This window comes from Nipponia nippon, unplaced genomic scaffold, assembly GCF_047370975.1.
Source record: "Nipponia nippon isolate SJK-2023a ecotype South Korea unplaced genomic scaffold, ASM4737097v1 scaffold_16, whole genome shotgun sequence".
In the NCBI taxonomy this organism is placed as follows: Eukaryota; Metazoa; Chordata; class Aves; order Pelecaniformes; family Threskiornithidae; genus Nipponia; species Nipponia nippon.
Genome location: NW_028262332.1, coordinates 10,889,405 through 10,903,415, shown reverse-complemented (window position 1 = coordinate 10,903,415; position 14,011 = coordinate 10,889,405). Strand labels below are relative to the sequence as shown.

General features: G+C 60.5%; 1 protein-coding gene across 3 annotated transcripts in view; it reads right to left on the bottom strand.

Annotated features, from left to right (window-relative positions):
* Positions 1–1,434: 1,434 nt before the first annotated feature.
* The window catches only part of LOC104023313 (carboxyl-terminal PDZ ligand of neuronal nitric oxide synthase protein), a 39,123-nt gene continuing 26,546 nt past the window's right edge, over positions 1,435–14,011 (bottom strand). For 2 of the 3 annotated variants that reach the window (XM_087752953.1, XM_087752955.1), the window contains 9 exons: positions 11,359–11,451; positions 10,610–10,668; positions 9,022–9,130; positions 8,420–8,561; positions 7,834–7,994; positions 6,003–6,170; positions 4,655–4,820; positions 4,056–4,413; positions 1,435–3,597 (listed from right to left, as the gene is read on the bottom strand). In XM_087752953.1, the coding sequence (XP_087609079.1) occupies positions 3,108–3,597; positions 4,056–4,413; positions 4,655–4,820; positions 6,003–6,170; positions 7,834–7,994; positions 8,420–8,561; positions 9,022–9,130; positions 10,610–10,668; positions 11,359–11,451 (1,746 nt within the window). In that variant the 3' untranslated portion in view covers positions 1,435–3,107. The remainder of the gene's footprint in view (positions 3,598–4,055; positions 4,414–4,654; positions 4,821–6,002; positions 6,171–7,833; positions 7,995–8,419; positions 8,562–9,021; positions 9,131–10,609; positions 10,669–11,358; positions 11,452–14,011) is intronic. The other variant, XM_087752954.1, reaches the window with a different exon arrangement.

The window sequence follows — 14,011 nt, the reverse complement described above, 5'->3', positions numbered from 1 at the left end:
GTCTGCAGCCGGTCAGTGTCGTGGGGCACTGGGAACTGGCCGCCTCCACGGGAATGGCCCGGATCTACTGGGTGGGAATTGTCTGAAGTACGGAGCAACTTTTACCTCTGTTACACAAAGGAAACTTTCCTCCTCTTTTTGTTGGAGATGCTCACTCCATTGAGATGATTGGCATACTGGAGAGCTGAGAAACTAAATTGTTTATACACTAATGAATAGAAGCTTGATTGCAAGATCCTGTTTGGAAAATTATAGTGCTGAATTGAAGCCGTACAATTACATCCAAAATGCTGCATATTCATTTCATCTGCTTTGCATAGAGATTAACAAGCAAGCCCTAAAGCAGACTCTGAAATTAAAGCTAACACCAGATTTAGTCACAGGTTACAAACTAAATGGCATTGTTTGATGGATATGAATCTTTACCACCTGCCTGCCTGATGATTGCTAGCAGCTTACCAGACAGCAAAGGAAAAAGTTTCTTCCCATGAAGGAAGCATAATAAGACGCTGGGCTGGAAGTGCCCCCTCCCTGCGCGGGCGGCCCCCCCAGGCAGATGTCTGCAGTGGGCCTGGGGAAGGGGCTCCCGGCTCCGTCACGCTGGAGGCTGCACCCGGTCTGTGGAGGGATGGAGAGTGGCCCCGAGACCCCTGTGGAGGTCCCGGGTGCTGGGTCCATCCAACGGCAGGGCTGGGCTGGGTCCCTCCAGCCAGGGCCACTCTCCAGGGGCTGGGGGGGGGACAACAGGACAGTCTTGCGGGGTCCCCATCTGTCCTGGAGCCTCTGTGCTGAATCACCCATGGGTTCCTTCCCCTCCTTGGAGGGGCTGGGGTGCTGTGGAGGGCAGGGGGCTCTCGCCCCTCTCGGCCATGGGCAGCCCCTGTGGGGCCCTGGCACGTGGCCGGTCCCATCCCGCTGTGCAGCATCAGGCTTTGCTGCCTGCCTGCGTTCTGCCTCCTCCATCTGCAGGGCTCCCACCCTGCGTGCCGGGGCTGGGCTCGCTTTGGGGGCCAGGATTTATTTCGGGAGGAGAAATGGGGACAAGAAAGGCCAAAGCGGGCGTGTGGGGAGCAGGGTCCTGCCCCGAGGCCGCATATCCCGGTGGGGGCTGTGGTGGGCGGCAGCATTCGGTGCCATGCAGCACGATGGGAGCGTCGCTTTGGAAATGGGCCCCATCCCTGATGGAGGACCCTGTCCCCCGCATGGCAGCATGTGTGGGGACACAGGACCTCCTGCTGTCACCGGCACTCCAAGGGGGAGCAGATGGGGCTGGGGCCGGGTGAGCAGCAGGCTGGTGGCTCAGGGCAGCCTTGGTTCCCAGCAGGGATCTCGCTGCTTTGGGAATACCCAGGGGGTCCCCAGTCCGCACCTGGGGACAGTGGCTCGGGGCTCCCTGCGTGCGGGCCCTGGTGGGGCAGAGACCACAACACTTGCTCTGCAAATCAGACACCTTTATTTTTTTTTTTTCTTTAAAAGTCAGTTACCGAACTGCAGTGTACTTTATTCCTACGGACGGGCTGGGCTGTCTCTACCACACTATGGGACAGCCCAGCCACAGCTTTACAAGCCCCCAGGCCCAGTCACTGGTGGTGATGCCACGGCTGGCTCTGGCGTTGCCACGGCTGGCTTGGGGGTGCATGTCCCGTTCCCCCCCATCTCCCCCTGTGGCAGCAGCACCATGCCAGGAACAGGCAGCACGGCTGCTCTGAGTCTCCATTTCTGCTCAACGCTTCCCCATCTCGACCCTCCAACACTTTCCCAGTGCCCTCTTGCAAACAACCGAGGTAGGCGAGCATCTCCTCGGGTCCCTTCCCCAAACCTGCCTGGGCTGAAGAGGGCCACGTGGCACTGCCAGGGCATTGCCTTGGCCCTTCAGCCCGGGCTGGGCTTTTTCCTTAAACCCTAACTCATCCTAGGACATTCACTCTTCCGAGACCAAACCCAAACCATGCTCTTACATCCTAACATCAGCGCAATGGAGCAGCCTCCTGCCTGCAGCCACCAGCTGCTCAGAGGCACGGGAGGGCTCTCCCACCCCGACCCCAAGACACGGGGTGCACCCTCCCTCTGGGGGTCACCCGTCGCAGCAGTGGGCTCCCAGGGCCAGCCCTGCACCCGATCAGTGGCCTCCGGGGGTGGCCCCAGCCTGCGTGGGCAGGGGATGCCGGGGCACGGGAAAAGGCACCTGTGGCGGGAGGCGGTGGTGGCTTTGCCTCATGAGGACATGGTGGTGGGGCTGCTGTCCCCAAAAGCTGGGCTGGGCACAGCATGGCGCTGGTGGACACGGGCTGCCCTGGAGGGACCCGGCTTGTGGCAGCATGATGGCAGCCTGGCACCACCATGGAGAGCTGGGCAGGGGAGTGGCACCGTGGCTGTGCTACCGCGGGTGCCAGTTGATGGACTGGGTTGGTGACAGCAGCCTCGCGTATGGGTGTTCACAGCCCTGCGTCATGCTGTGCCTCTGCCCAGGGGCTCCCGTTGCTCCGCTCCTGGGGATATCTCTGCCATAGCGCATCCCGTGGGGAATGCTGGCTGGGTGGGAACCTCCCCAGAGCAAGTCAAACCAGCACCATCCCCGTCCAGCCATGCTCTGGCCTTCAGCGCTGCCGTCCGCTGGCTCGTCGCCCTCCCGAGCCACCCAGCGGGCGATGGCAGACAGCCTGCACAGGGCTAGGAAAGGCACCCGTCTGCTGCGGGAAGGCTGGGGCTGGTGCGGGGCTGCCTGCAGCTGCCCGGCCAGCGGCAGGGATGTAGTCACGAACGTGGAACGTGCCTCTGCCAGGCAGCAGCAGCGAGCTGCCCGGAGGCAGGGGCCCCAGGCAGCACCCCGGCTGTGCGAGCAGGGACTGGCCAGGCAGCAGACGGGAGGATGGGGCAGCAGGAAGGCAGTGTGAGCTGGTACAGACAGGGCAGGGGCTGGCCAGGTCGCATCCTGTGTGGCAGCCCCCTGCGTGGCAGGGGGAGCTGCTGCGTGGAACAGGGACAGGAAAGGGACCTGCCTCTCAGCCTGGGCAGAGGGGCCCCCAACCCCAGCGCGGGCTGGGGGAGTGGCATGGACGGAGCTGCTGGGGCTGCCTGCCAGCTGGCTGCCACCTACTGCAGTCCCACTAAGAGGGGACCCTGCTGGGCCCCACGGTAGTGTCCAGCTCTGGTTCAAGCAGCTCATCTTCTGAGAAGCTGATGTGCAAGCAGGTGTCATCCGCAGGGGAGAAGGGCAGCGTGCTGTCCATGGGGCTGGCCAGGGTGGCCAAGTCCTTGGCCAGGAGCTCACTGGCTGCAGGGTCATGGATGCTGGCCAGGGGGGACATATGCCCACTCTCTCCAGTCCTGTCCTTGCCCAGAGCGCGCTGGCAGGTCCCAGCAGGGATAGGCTCTGTGCCGGAGGCAGCGCTCCGCGCGGCAGTCCTTGCCTCAGGGTCCAAGAGGGTGAGCGAGCTGGCAGCGATGCTGGTGAGGCTGGAGATGCTGGGGCTGGGCAAGCTCACGTGGGCAGCGCTCTCGGGCTTCGCCTCCACTTCCAGGCTTGGCGAGGTCTTGCTTGACCTTTTGCGTAGGATGGGTGGTGGCGGGTTGAGCTTGGGAATGGGCTGCTGCCGCCTGGGAACCAAAGGCAGAGAGAGGAGGTGACGGGCAAGTACTTACCTGCACGGCGGTCTTGGGCTGGCTGCCCCAGGCTCTTCAAATGACCTTTGCTGGGTCCCATCAGTGCAGTCCATCGCCTACAAACGTTGGAGCTGGGGTGAAGTGATGTGGCAATGACCATTTCGCAGCAGGGGGACAAGCGCAGGGCAGGCAGTGACCACACAGGGTGACACGGTGGGTTCCTTGGCCCAGCTTATTGCACCTGAGCCAGTGCACAGCCCCGGGCTGCCTGTCCCTGCGTGCCCAGAGCACAACCCTTCCTCCCCAGCCCCTGCTGCAGGCTCTGCTGCCGTGAGCCCCCCAAAACGTGGCCTGTGCAGTGGGAGCCCTGTCGGGGCAGCAGCAGGGAGCGGGAGGGTCTGCTCGGGGTGCTCCCACTCCAGCGGATGGGAGATGGAGGTGGCACGTCCTACCTGTCCTCGTCCCCTCTGTCCGTGTCGTCCACCTTCTGCCGGCTGCTCCCGTTGAGCAGAGTGAACTCGCTGACCTCCGAGCCCTCCACGCGCCGGCTGAGCCCGTCCTGCCCCTCCAGCACAGCCAGGCACTCGTCACCCTCCTTGCTGGCGTAGCGGTGGCCGCCTCTCTCCAGGCTGATGAGGTTGAGGTAGGAGTCCCCGGGGCCCAGGGCTGGCAGCGAGCCGGGGGCCACCGGGCTGCCCAGGATGCTGGCGGGGGTGGAGGTGGACGGGAGGTGGATGTCCAAGCTGTAGTGGTTCTTCAGGTTCAGGGAGAGGGACTGAGCTAGGGACAGGTTTTGCAAGGAGCGGTCAACTGGTGAGAGAGGGACAAGGAGTGTGTGAAGAGCTGGGGACCTCCAACCCAGCTGCTCCCCGGGACCGCGAGGGGTGCAGAGATGCCCCAAAGCCCCCCAGAGCCTGCTGGCATGGTACTGGGAGCACCCCAGCTGCTCCCTGGGACCACGAGGGGTGCAGAGATGCTCTGAAGGGATGGTGCTGGGAGCACCCCAGCACCCAAACAACCCCCACCCTGGTGCAGGGGCCACCATGCTCACCCGGCTGCCGGTGTTGCTCCCGGGCTTCCAGCACCGTCAGCTGCCGCACCAGCAAGGAGACGTGCTGCAGCAGGTCACGGTTGGTCAACAGGAGCTGCCGTACGCGGGCCTGCGCTTCGATCCGTGCCGCCGTTTCGGCCGCCAGTTGGTCCTTCAGCAGCTGCACCTGCGGGATGGGGCGATGCGGGGATGGGGCGATGCAGGATGGGGTGATGCAGAGATGGAGCAAGGCGGGATGGGGTGATGCAGGGTTGGAGCAATGCAGGGCCGGGGTGATGGGGGATGGAGCAATGCGGGATGGGGTGATGCAGGGTTGGAGCAATGCAGGGCCGGGGTGATGCAGGGGTGGGGTGATGCAGGGATGGGGCAATGCGGGACGGGGCGATGTGGGGATGGGGCGATGGGGGCTGGGTGATGTGGGGATGGGGCGATGCGGATCCGGGCGATGCTGGATAGGGCGGGGATGGGGCCCGGGCGATGCGGGGATGGGGCTATGCGGAGCCGGGCGATGCGGGGATGGGGAGATGCGGATCCGGGCGATGCGGGGATGGGGCGATGGGACCCGGGCGATGCGGGGATGGGGCGATGGGACCCGGGCGATGCGGGGGTGGGGTGATGGGGGCCGGGCGATGCGGGGCCGGGACGCGCAGCCCCGGGATCCCCCGGCAGCGGCGGCCCTCGAGCGCCCCCTGCCGGCCCCGCCGCGGCTTCCCCCCCCGCCCCGGGCGGGCCCAGCCCCGCGGAGCTGCGGGCGGAGGGACGGGGACGGGGGTTCGCTGCGCCCGGGAGCTTGAAACGAGTTGGGGAGGTGCCCCGCCGGGGGGGCACCGGGCTCCCCGCTCTGATGCTGCTTTGGGGGGAGAGGCGCGGGGGGGGCGGCTCCCAAAACCGGGGTGAAACGGGAGCTGGATGCGCTGCGGGGGCCGTCGAGCGGCCGGGGCTCGTGCGTGCAGCCGGCTCCGTGTCTGGGGGAGCTGAGCAATGCTGCGAGCTGTGCTGTGAGCTACGCTGCAAGCTGTGCTGCGAACAATGCTGCGAGCTACACTGCGAGCTGTGCTGCGAGCAATGCTGCAAGCTACGCTGCGAACTGTGCTGCGAGCAATGCTGCGAGCAATGCTGCAAGCTGCTCTGCAAGCTGTGCTGTAAACAATGCTGCGAGCTGTGCTGCAAGCAATGCTGCAAGCAGTGCTGCAGGCTGCTCTGTAAGCAATGCTGCGAGCAATGCTGCGAGCTCCCCGCACTGCTCCCACCCCAGGACAGGGTGCTTGCCCCCGCTGCCAGCCCAGCCTGGCTGGAGCAGGGAGAGGAGAAGGGCTGGTGCCACCCGAGGGGAGGGCAGGACGCTTACCTGGGCCACGGCCACCTGCGTCTGCTGCTGCTGCTGGAGGAGCTGCTGCTGGAGCAGCTGGAGGCAGTGCTGGGAGGCCAGCGGGGTGATGGAGGCCGAGGAGCAGGGGCTGCTGGGGCTGAGCAGCTGCTGGGAGCCACCCAGGTGGAGGGAGCAGTTCTCGGCATCCTGGGCACAAAGAAACGGGCAGGGTGAGCCGACTGACCGGCTCAGGCTGGGTTTGGGATCATGCTGCCCCACGGCACTGACCCCAGTGCAGCGCTGCAGCCCCCGCACCCCGGGCACCAAGGGGCTGTTGAGGGGGCAGCCCTGGGCTCGGTGTCAGGCGCTGCATGACTACACTGTCCGCAGGACAGCACGTTTCAGCGTGACTCCCGCTCCCAGAGAGCTGGCAGGGCTGGACCATCTGCATCTGGCCGCAGCTCCAAACAGGGAGGGCAGATCCCGGAGCAGGAGGCATCAGGGAGTGACCCGAGTACCTCACCACCGTCCCATGATGTGGCTGCCCAGGCTGGGTGGTTACTTGCTGCCTGAAACATTTGCCAGTGGCAGCAGCAGTGCACCATCAGGGCCATCAGCGTATTAAAAGACTGCAGGCGGGCAGCGCGGATGCTGAAGCAGAGCGGTCCCAGCCCTTGGAGATACCCAGCATGAGCAGGGCAGTGGAAACACTGAGCAATTGCAGAGCAGCCCCTGGCCCAGCCCCAAGCCCCCCAGGCTCCGGCACGGCGCTCAGAGCCCAGGGTCCGCTGGTTCAGCCCAAGGTGGGTGAGCCTGCAGCCACCTCACGTGCCCTGGGACCACGCAGTGGCCCCGTGCGTGGCTCACCTGGCCCTCCGTAGCACCGGGGGGCTCGGCACGCAGCCCAGAGCCGGGCAGCGCATCCCCCCGGCGGGCAGCCTCCCACCCTGGCAGCGGGGGTGTTTTAGGACGGTTCCCCTCGCAGCGTGCCCTGCTGGGAGCCGGCCCGTGGCCGCTGCCTTTCCTGCCCCCTGCCCTCCCCTGTTGGGGCAGCTCCAGCACCTAGAAGGAAAGCGTAGGAAAGCCCCGCCATTCCAGCTGCGGAAATGAATCCCACTGAGTGCATTTCACTGCAGCTGTTTTCAGCCAGGCCCTGCAAGCGATACAGTTGTGTGAGATGAAGCAATGCCATTCAGGCTGCCGGGAAGCGCTCATGGAGAAGCTCTGCAGAGCAGCTATTCATTATGGTGAAACCACTGCTCGTGCCGAACGCTCCCTGCGTGCCTGCGCTGCCAGGGCTGGGCCCCCTCGGGGACGCTGCTCCCTGGGCCTGTGGGGCGAGGGGAGCCGGGGGTTGCTGTGGGGCAGTCGGATGAGTGACAGCCACAGAGCAGCACTGGGGACGCAGACATCCACCCGCATGGCAGGGAAACGGTTGCCTCGCCAGAGATGCCTCCGCTTAGTTTCTGCCTGTTACGTGGGTGCTGCTGCGGGAGCGGGGTCCTGCCTCGCTGCTTCTTTCTTGCGGTTGCTCCAGCAGAGCCCCTCTGTGCTCTGCCCTGCCGGCACCGGCACCGGTGGGCTCTCCCGGGTTGCATTTGAAGCCCGCTCAGCCGTGCGCCGTGGCCCCGCTCCCAGCTCTCGCCTCTCCCCCTGCCCCAGCGCTGGGACACAGCTTAGCCGCGGGTAAACTGGGTGCTGAACACCCTGTCCTGCCATGGGGGCTGCGAGAGCAGGGAGCCAGAGGGGGGTCTGCAATGGGGTCTCCGTGAAAGCCCCTCCTCATGAAGCTGTGATACAGTGACCCCAAGCAGAGGGACCCCAGCAGTGGCAGAGCGGGTGGACCGTCCCCCAGCCCACCCCTCATTACCTGGCAGTTCTTATCCTTTGAGGCTTGCCCAGGTTTCAGCATGCTGAGGTCCCCCCTGGCAGCAGGCAGCTCTCCGGGTCCCCTCTCGGCCACACAGATGCCATCAGAGTCGATGCCAACCTCGTCTGCATCCGTGATCTTGGAGCCCTTTATCTGGTGAACTTCAAACGAGATGGATAAATAAACCCAAGCCCCTGCCGCTGCAGGATCGCGGCAAGGAGCTGGGGCCCCGAGCAGGGCTGGCAGCCAGGGTGGCAGCTCAGGGACAACGGCCAGGACTTGCTTCAAGTCTCGGCGTGCTGCGGAGGGGCAGGAGGAAGGGAGCGGGCCAGCCGAGGGGCTGGTGCCTGCAGACCCTCAGCCTGCTGGACATGGGGGCTTAGCTGCCGTCTTTCTGGTGCCCAGGACATGCAGGCAAACAGGGTGGATTCCCCGTGCCCCCCATCCGAAGGGGCCTGAAGCTCTCGCTGTCACTAGAGCTGGCCCACAAAGGACATGCCACCTTGCAGTTTCCCACCCCAAAGCATCCCTGCTGCCGCTGCTGAGGGAGGGGTCTGCCCGCGCCCCGCGGTGAGCTGCGCGTCACCTTCCAGCGGCTGCTCCTCGGCCGACTTGTCGCTGGCGCCGTCCGCCTGCCCGTCGGCGTTCTGCAGGGCGTGCTGCAGGCTCAGCTTGTGGCACACCTCGAAGGCCTGCCCCACCGTGCGCACCACCCGCATCGCCTGGCTCTGCGGAGCAAACCCGCGCCGCTCAGCCCCGCGGCGGCCACGCTGCCGCCGCTGCCACCCCACTACCGATGGGAAAACTGGGAGCCTTCCCCCCGCTTCCCACCCTGGGGCTGCCCCACACTGCCATCCCTTCCCATGGCGGGGTGTCCACCGCTGCCCACCACTGAACCCGACACAGGGCATCCCCCCCCGGTCGCCTGCTCGTGGAGATGGGTGCTCTCCTCTCCATGTGGGCTGCGGCAGGCGGGCTGCGCTGCTGCCCGGGCTGGGCAGGAGGGACAGGCACCAGGCACGTTTTTTCGGGGACATCCAGCACTGGCGCTGCCTCGGTCTCTCCCCGATCTCTCGGATCTGCACCCTGCGACCCAGCGGTCGCTTTGGCTCCTGCACGGGAAGGCGTGAGGTCCTCAAAGACCTCTCACCCAGGGAGAACCCAGCCGTAGCCCTGGCAGCATCCTACCTTCTTCTTGGATTTGAAGACGTTGCACCTGAAGGAGTTGTTAGCGCCGTCCCTTGCGATGTAACTAAATATTTTCAGGTCTTGTGAGTCGTGAGACACATAGAAGATTCTAGGTGGGAGAGAGACAAAGGGAATTAAGCACCCAGGGGAGCCTCTGGCCCCAGACAACCTTGGTGGCTCCTGTATGTCCCCAGGACGGCCGGCTCACAGCACCTGGGGCCGGAGGAACGAGGCAGTGCCAGTGCACAGTCCCTCCTGCAAGTTTCAAGGCAGGATGCAACGGATTTAGAGAGTGTTTCTGGCTTGATGGAAAACCTTCTGGTATCTGAAGCAGGCAAAAGCTTTTTAAAGATGTTGTGGGAAAGCTAAAAAATCTATAGTATTGGAAAGCGTGTGGCTATTTTTAGCCCCAGCAATTAATCCCTGCCCGAGCTGCAGCATGGCACAACTGCCTGTCCAGCGACCGTCCTGCCTGCCTCGGCGCAGCCAGCCCGGCACCCGGCACGGGTCCGTTCTCAGCAGCAGGCAGGTGGCACAGCACAAAAGCCAGCGTCCCCTGGATGCCTCTCCCAGGGAAGCTGGGTGTACTCGGAGGGTTTCTCTCTCTCCCGTTCAAGTTGACTTTTTCTCCTCCCCGTGCTGCAAACCCGTTTTTAAAGACCTTTTTATGTATTTGATTTAATCAGGGAAAAATGTGACAAGTGAGTTCAGCTCCAAATAGAGAAGAAACCAAAGGGATTCTTGAGATGTTTTTTCTTTTACTCTTTTCTGTCATTGGATTTTTTTGTGTTGAGCTTGCCATTGGAGCAATTATTGCCCATGTACCACATCTTGTAATAATCTGTAAAAAATGCCAGAAGGGAGAGGTAGGCTCGGATAATGCACCAGCACGTCCTCCGCTCCTTATCTCCTCGCCAAGGGCTCTGACCCAGAAAGCCAGTGTTGGCCATCCCAGCCCCTGGGGCTGTGGGCTCTGCGCTCCTGGTACAATTAGTCACTTAGCAGATCCAACAGCCTGGTCCAACCTGTGCTCTTACCTGTGTCCTTAGGCTACGCACCATCGCTGGGGCTGCCTGCAAGGAAGCCATCCGTGATGGCCCCTGAGGCATCTGGGTGGGGCTTGTGGTCTCCAAAATACTTTGAGATCCCCTGGCAGGTCCTATGGCAAGTCAGTGCTATCTTACCACGTCCTGTACGGGTTAATGCCCTGTAAGCACTTATGCCTTAGAGTAAGGCTCTTCTTCAGAAGCACACAGCATCCAACGAGCATGCTCTGAAGGAAAACCGCGGGAAGCCTGTCTTCAGAGTCAGAGTCAGAGAGTAATTTGGGTTGAAGGCATCTCGGGGTCATCTAGTCTAACCCCTGTTCAAAGCAGAGCCAGCTTCAAAGCTAAAAGCTAGACCAGTTTGTCTCACTCTCAAAAATGTATGAAAAGGATTCCTCATTAGCAGTAATTTTGCAACCTCATTAATTTTTCATGGTCCTTTGGAAAGCCAGTCCTGGTGGAGGTAACTCAGCAAGCGGAGGATGGACATGCATCGCTCAGGGCTGACTGGACCGAGCTGGTGGAAATCCCCTGCCGCATACCTGTACACCGGATCGTGCATCACCACCATCTTACTCTCATCCCAGGTCCACTCCTTTCTCTATAAGCAGAAGGCAGAAACAAAATCACAGTGAGTCAACTCAAAATGAAACTCCACCAGGCTGATGGGCAGGAACCGTGGAAAATGGTGCCTTTGTCCCAAGCCAAATCCAGGCTACGGTTTGACTGTATGAACAATGGCTGTTTCATTGGTATCTTGGACAAAAATAGATTTCTTTGATCATTTATCATATCTGGTCGTCTGATCACAGTCCTCAGGGCTGAAAATGGTCTCTAAGATTAATTTATAGCATCAAATATGCAGAAGAGTAACACGTGCTGGGGAAGAAGCTAGGGCTTAGGAGGTCTGGGTCCAGCCGCCAGCTCGGCTCGGTGGGAAGCACAGCCTGGGCAACGAGCTGAGGGGTGCTCAGCCCAGGCAGCACAGAAAAAGCCTACTGGTATTAGCAAGGAAACGAAACTGTGTTTCCTGAAAGCTTGACATTTTTTGATAGAAAAAAACCCTCGTCCCACAGTGCAATTTTCCCACTCTTTGTTCAGCAAGGTTTTCTTATTAGTTTGATGAAAAATGCAGTGTTTTCTTGTGAAAATTCTGGGTGGCTTTTAAGGAAAGGCCAGTTTGGGTTAGAAGTGTGACTGGCCTGAGCAGCAGTAATACCCAGACATGGTCAAGGCCAACATCCCGGGTGCCCTGGCCCCGCGTGCCCCCGCGGGGCTGGAGAAGTCTCACCTTCTGCTTCTTGCGCAGTATCACCTTCACCCCGTCCACGGACACAATGATGCTCACTTTCTTCTTCTTAATGTTCTTGGCTTTGAATTCATACTGATGGGAAGCAAAACCCAGGTTAGAAGAGAGGTAGGATTGGGGGGTACCTGGGACAGTGTGCGGTATTAGTCAGTGTTTTACATGAAAACATCAGTTTTGTGGTTAATCCCAGCTGCTGAGGGAAGTGGGAATTTGTTTTATCCTGCTAAGAAAATCCATATTGGGAAGGATCCACTGCCACAGCTGGGATGCTGGGTGGGATCCTGGCTTTGTCAGGAGCATCCCTTGGGAGAGGACAAGCCGAGCTCGATCCTCTGGACCACATCCAGAGACCGTTAATTCGGATCCGGGAATAACCTTCCTGATGCATTGGCCATGGCCAGTCCAGGGGGCTCCGCACCGAGGCTGAACGGGGAGACGGCACTTGCAGCAAACGCCAAGCAGTGATTTATGGCATCTCCAGAGCCCTTGCATGTCAGCGCTGCAGTGCATGGGGAATATAAAATCACTTATGAATTGCAGGGAGGGCCAGATGGGTGGCAATAACGCAATTATACCTCAGTCATTTACATAATCACATTAACCTCAGTGGGCTCGGTATCTCTGGAGAAAAACCCAGCTCCTCACCTGCAGGTGTCTGCAGTCTGAACTCACCTCTATTCGTGTTAAAAATTAAACTGCTAGCTTTTAAATGTTGCTTTTGCTGACAGCTAAGAAGCGTGGCAGAGCCCTTCAACTCTGGAGGCCTGTATTTACAGCACTGATCCTTACTGGCCCTGTTTTAGGCACTATTTTCAGCTTCCAAATACAGCATTTTGATACCCATATTTTTCACAGTCCCTATCTGAAATCCAGCTTTCCTGGGCCAGATCCTCAGTTTATCTAAACCAGCACAGCCATTACTGTCAGTGCAGCTACAGTAACAGCCATCATGTATCTAGTAAAAACCAAATCCTTTGGATTAACTCGATGTACAGTTACCATAGCTGGAAAGCAGAGGTTACAAATCCCCTGTTTTAATGTCAACGGTGCGGTAACGGAGCTGGGACTCGGCAAAGGGGACACGACGGGGACACCGCTGCCTGCTGGCTCTGCCCGTGCAGGCAGCCACCGTGAGGCTACCGACATGGGTGCTACGTGGGCTGCTGAATCGCGCAGGACCCTGCGAGGGCCGCAGAGATACCGCCACGCCACGGCAGCTGCCCTGGAGCAAGTGTGGCCGAGTGGAGCGACAGCCTCTGGGCTCTCTCCACGTGCTGTTAGTTATGGTCCACCAGAAAACAGGCTGTAGACAGGCTCTGGCCATATATTCCAGCGCCAGTCTGTCAAATTGGAGGCAGCTTGCAAGCTTTCCCTGCTAAGGTGCCAGGGTGACTCAGACCCTGCAGCCCCCTCTGCAGCGTCCCGTCCCCCCGAGGACAGCCAGCCACCTTGCTGGCGAGCACCGTGCCACCGAGCCTTCCCAGGGAAGGCTGCGCTGCCCCAACGGGCTCATGGGGACGGGAGGTGCCTCCGCTCCATCGCCAGCCTCCACCGCCTCCTGGGATGTCTCTGCCACATCTCTTTGGGGAATCAACGCAGACTGCGTGAGTCGTAGACATGGAGGACAAGGCGATGCCACGTGGTGGAGTGCAGCCTGAAGCCTACCTACACTGTGTAATTAGACATCTAATTGGAAATCTTATCTCTTTATACAGTCAGCGGAGCTGCAGGTAGCAACTGAGACGTTAAGGGACTCCAGGCACCTCTTCCAGGAGCCTGAAGTTGAAGGACTCTGTGTGTGGCTCCATGTCAGCACGGCACCCAAGCACTGCAGAGAAGAGGTGCATCGTTCCAGCTCCTCAGCACCCATTGTAAGCCACGCCAGCCTTACAGGCAGAAAATTGGGCGGCTTTCATGTTTATCAGGCTTTTGATGCTGCTTATTGAATTCTTAGCACTCTGCAAGGTTTATGGTATCAGACAGACCCCGGATTAAACCATAGCCTTTTGATCTCCCCATGAATTATTACTCTGAGACAAGCTCTTTAAAAAATCTATCTATAGCACCATTGTGTGTGAAGCCAAAGCTAAATTTGCTATAGACTTTTTTTATTTATAGGGAGGAACGAAATGATGGGCAAGGTGGCGAGTGCATCCTTCAGACCGCCGCGGGCCGGGGGGACCCGCAGGAGACGCACGCATCTGCGGGGCCGAGGCCGGGCGGCCGGGCTCGCTGCCATCAGCACCCGAGAGGGCTTCTCCCACCCTGCACCCAAGCCGCCCCTCGGTGCCCCAGCACCACCGGCCCAGCCTCGCTGGGTGCTCCCCGCTCTGCCAGGCTGGAGCGTCCTCCTCCCCTACGCTCAGCACCGCCAAACTGTTTCTCCTTGTCTGCTTGCATGAATGTCAATAAACCCGGGATAGATTGTTCTGCCCGCTAAAGAGCTATTTATCTTTCTTTATCCACAAATGGCTGGGAAAATACTAGCCGAGCTTTCCAAGAAAGGGAGAGCAATACAGCGTATTTTCCCCTTGTAGCAACAGGGGTGCAATTACATTCAAACAAGGCTCTTTACTCAAAGGCTTTAAGCAAAGTCCAAGTCTGGATTTTGCAGAGATGCTTTTTCTTTCTCTCT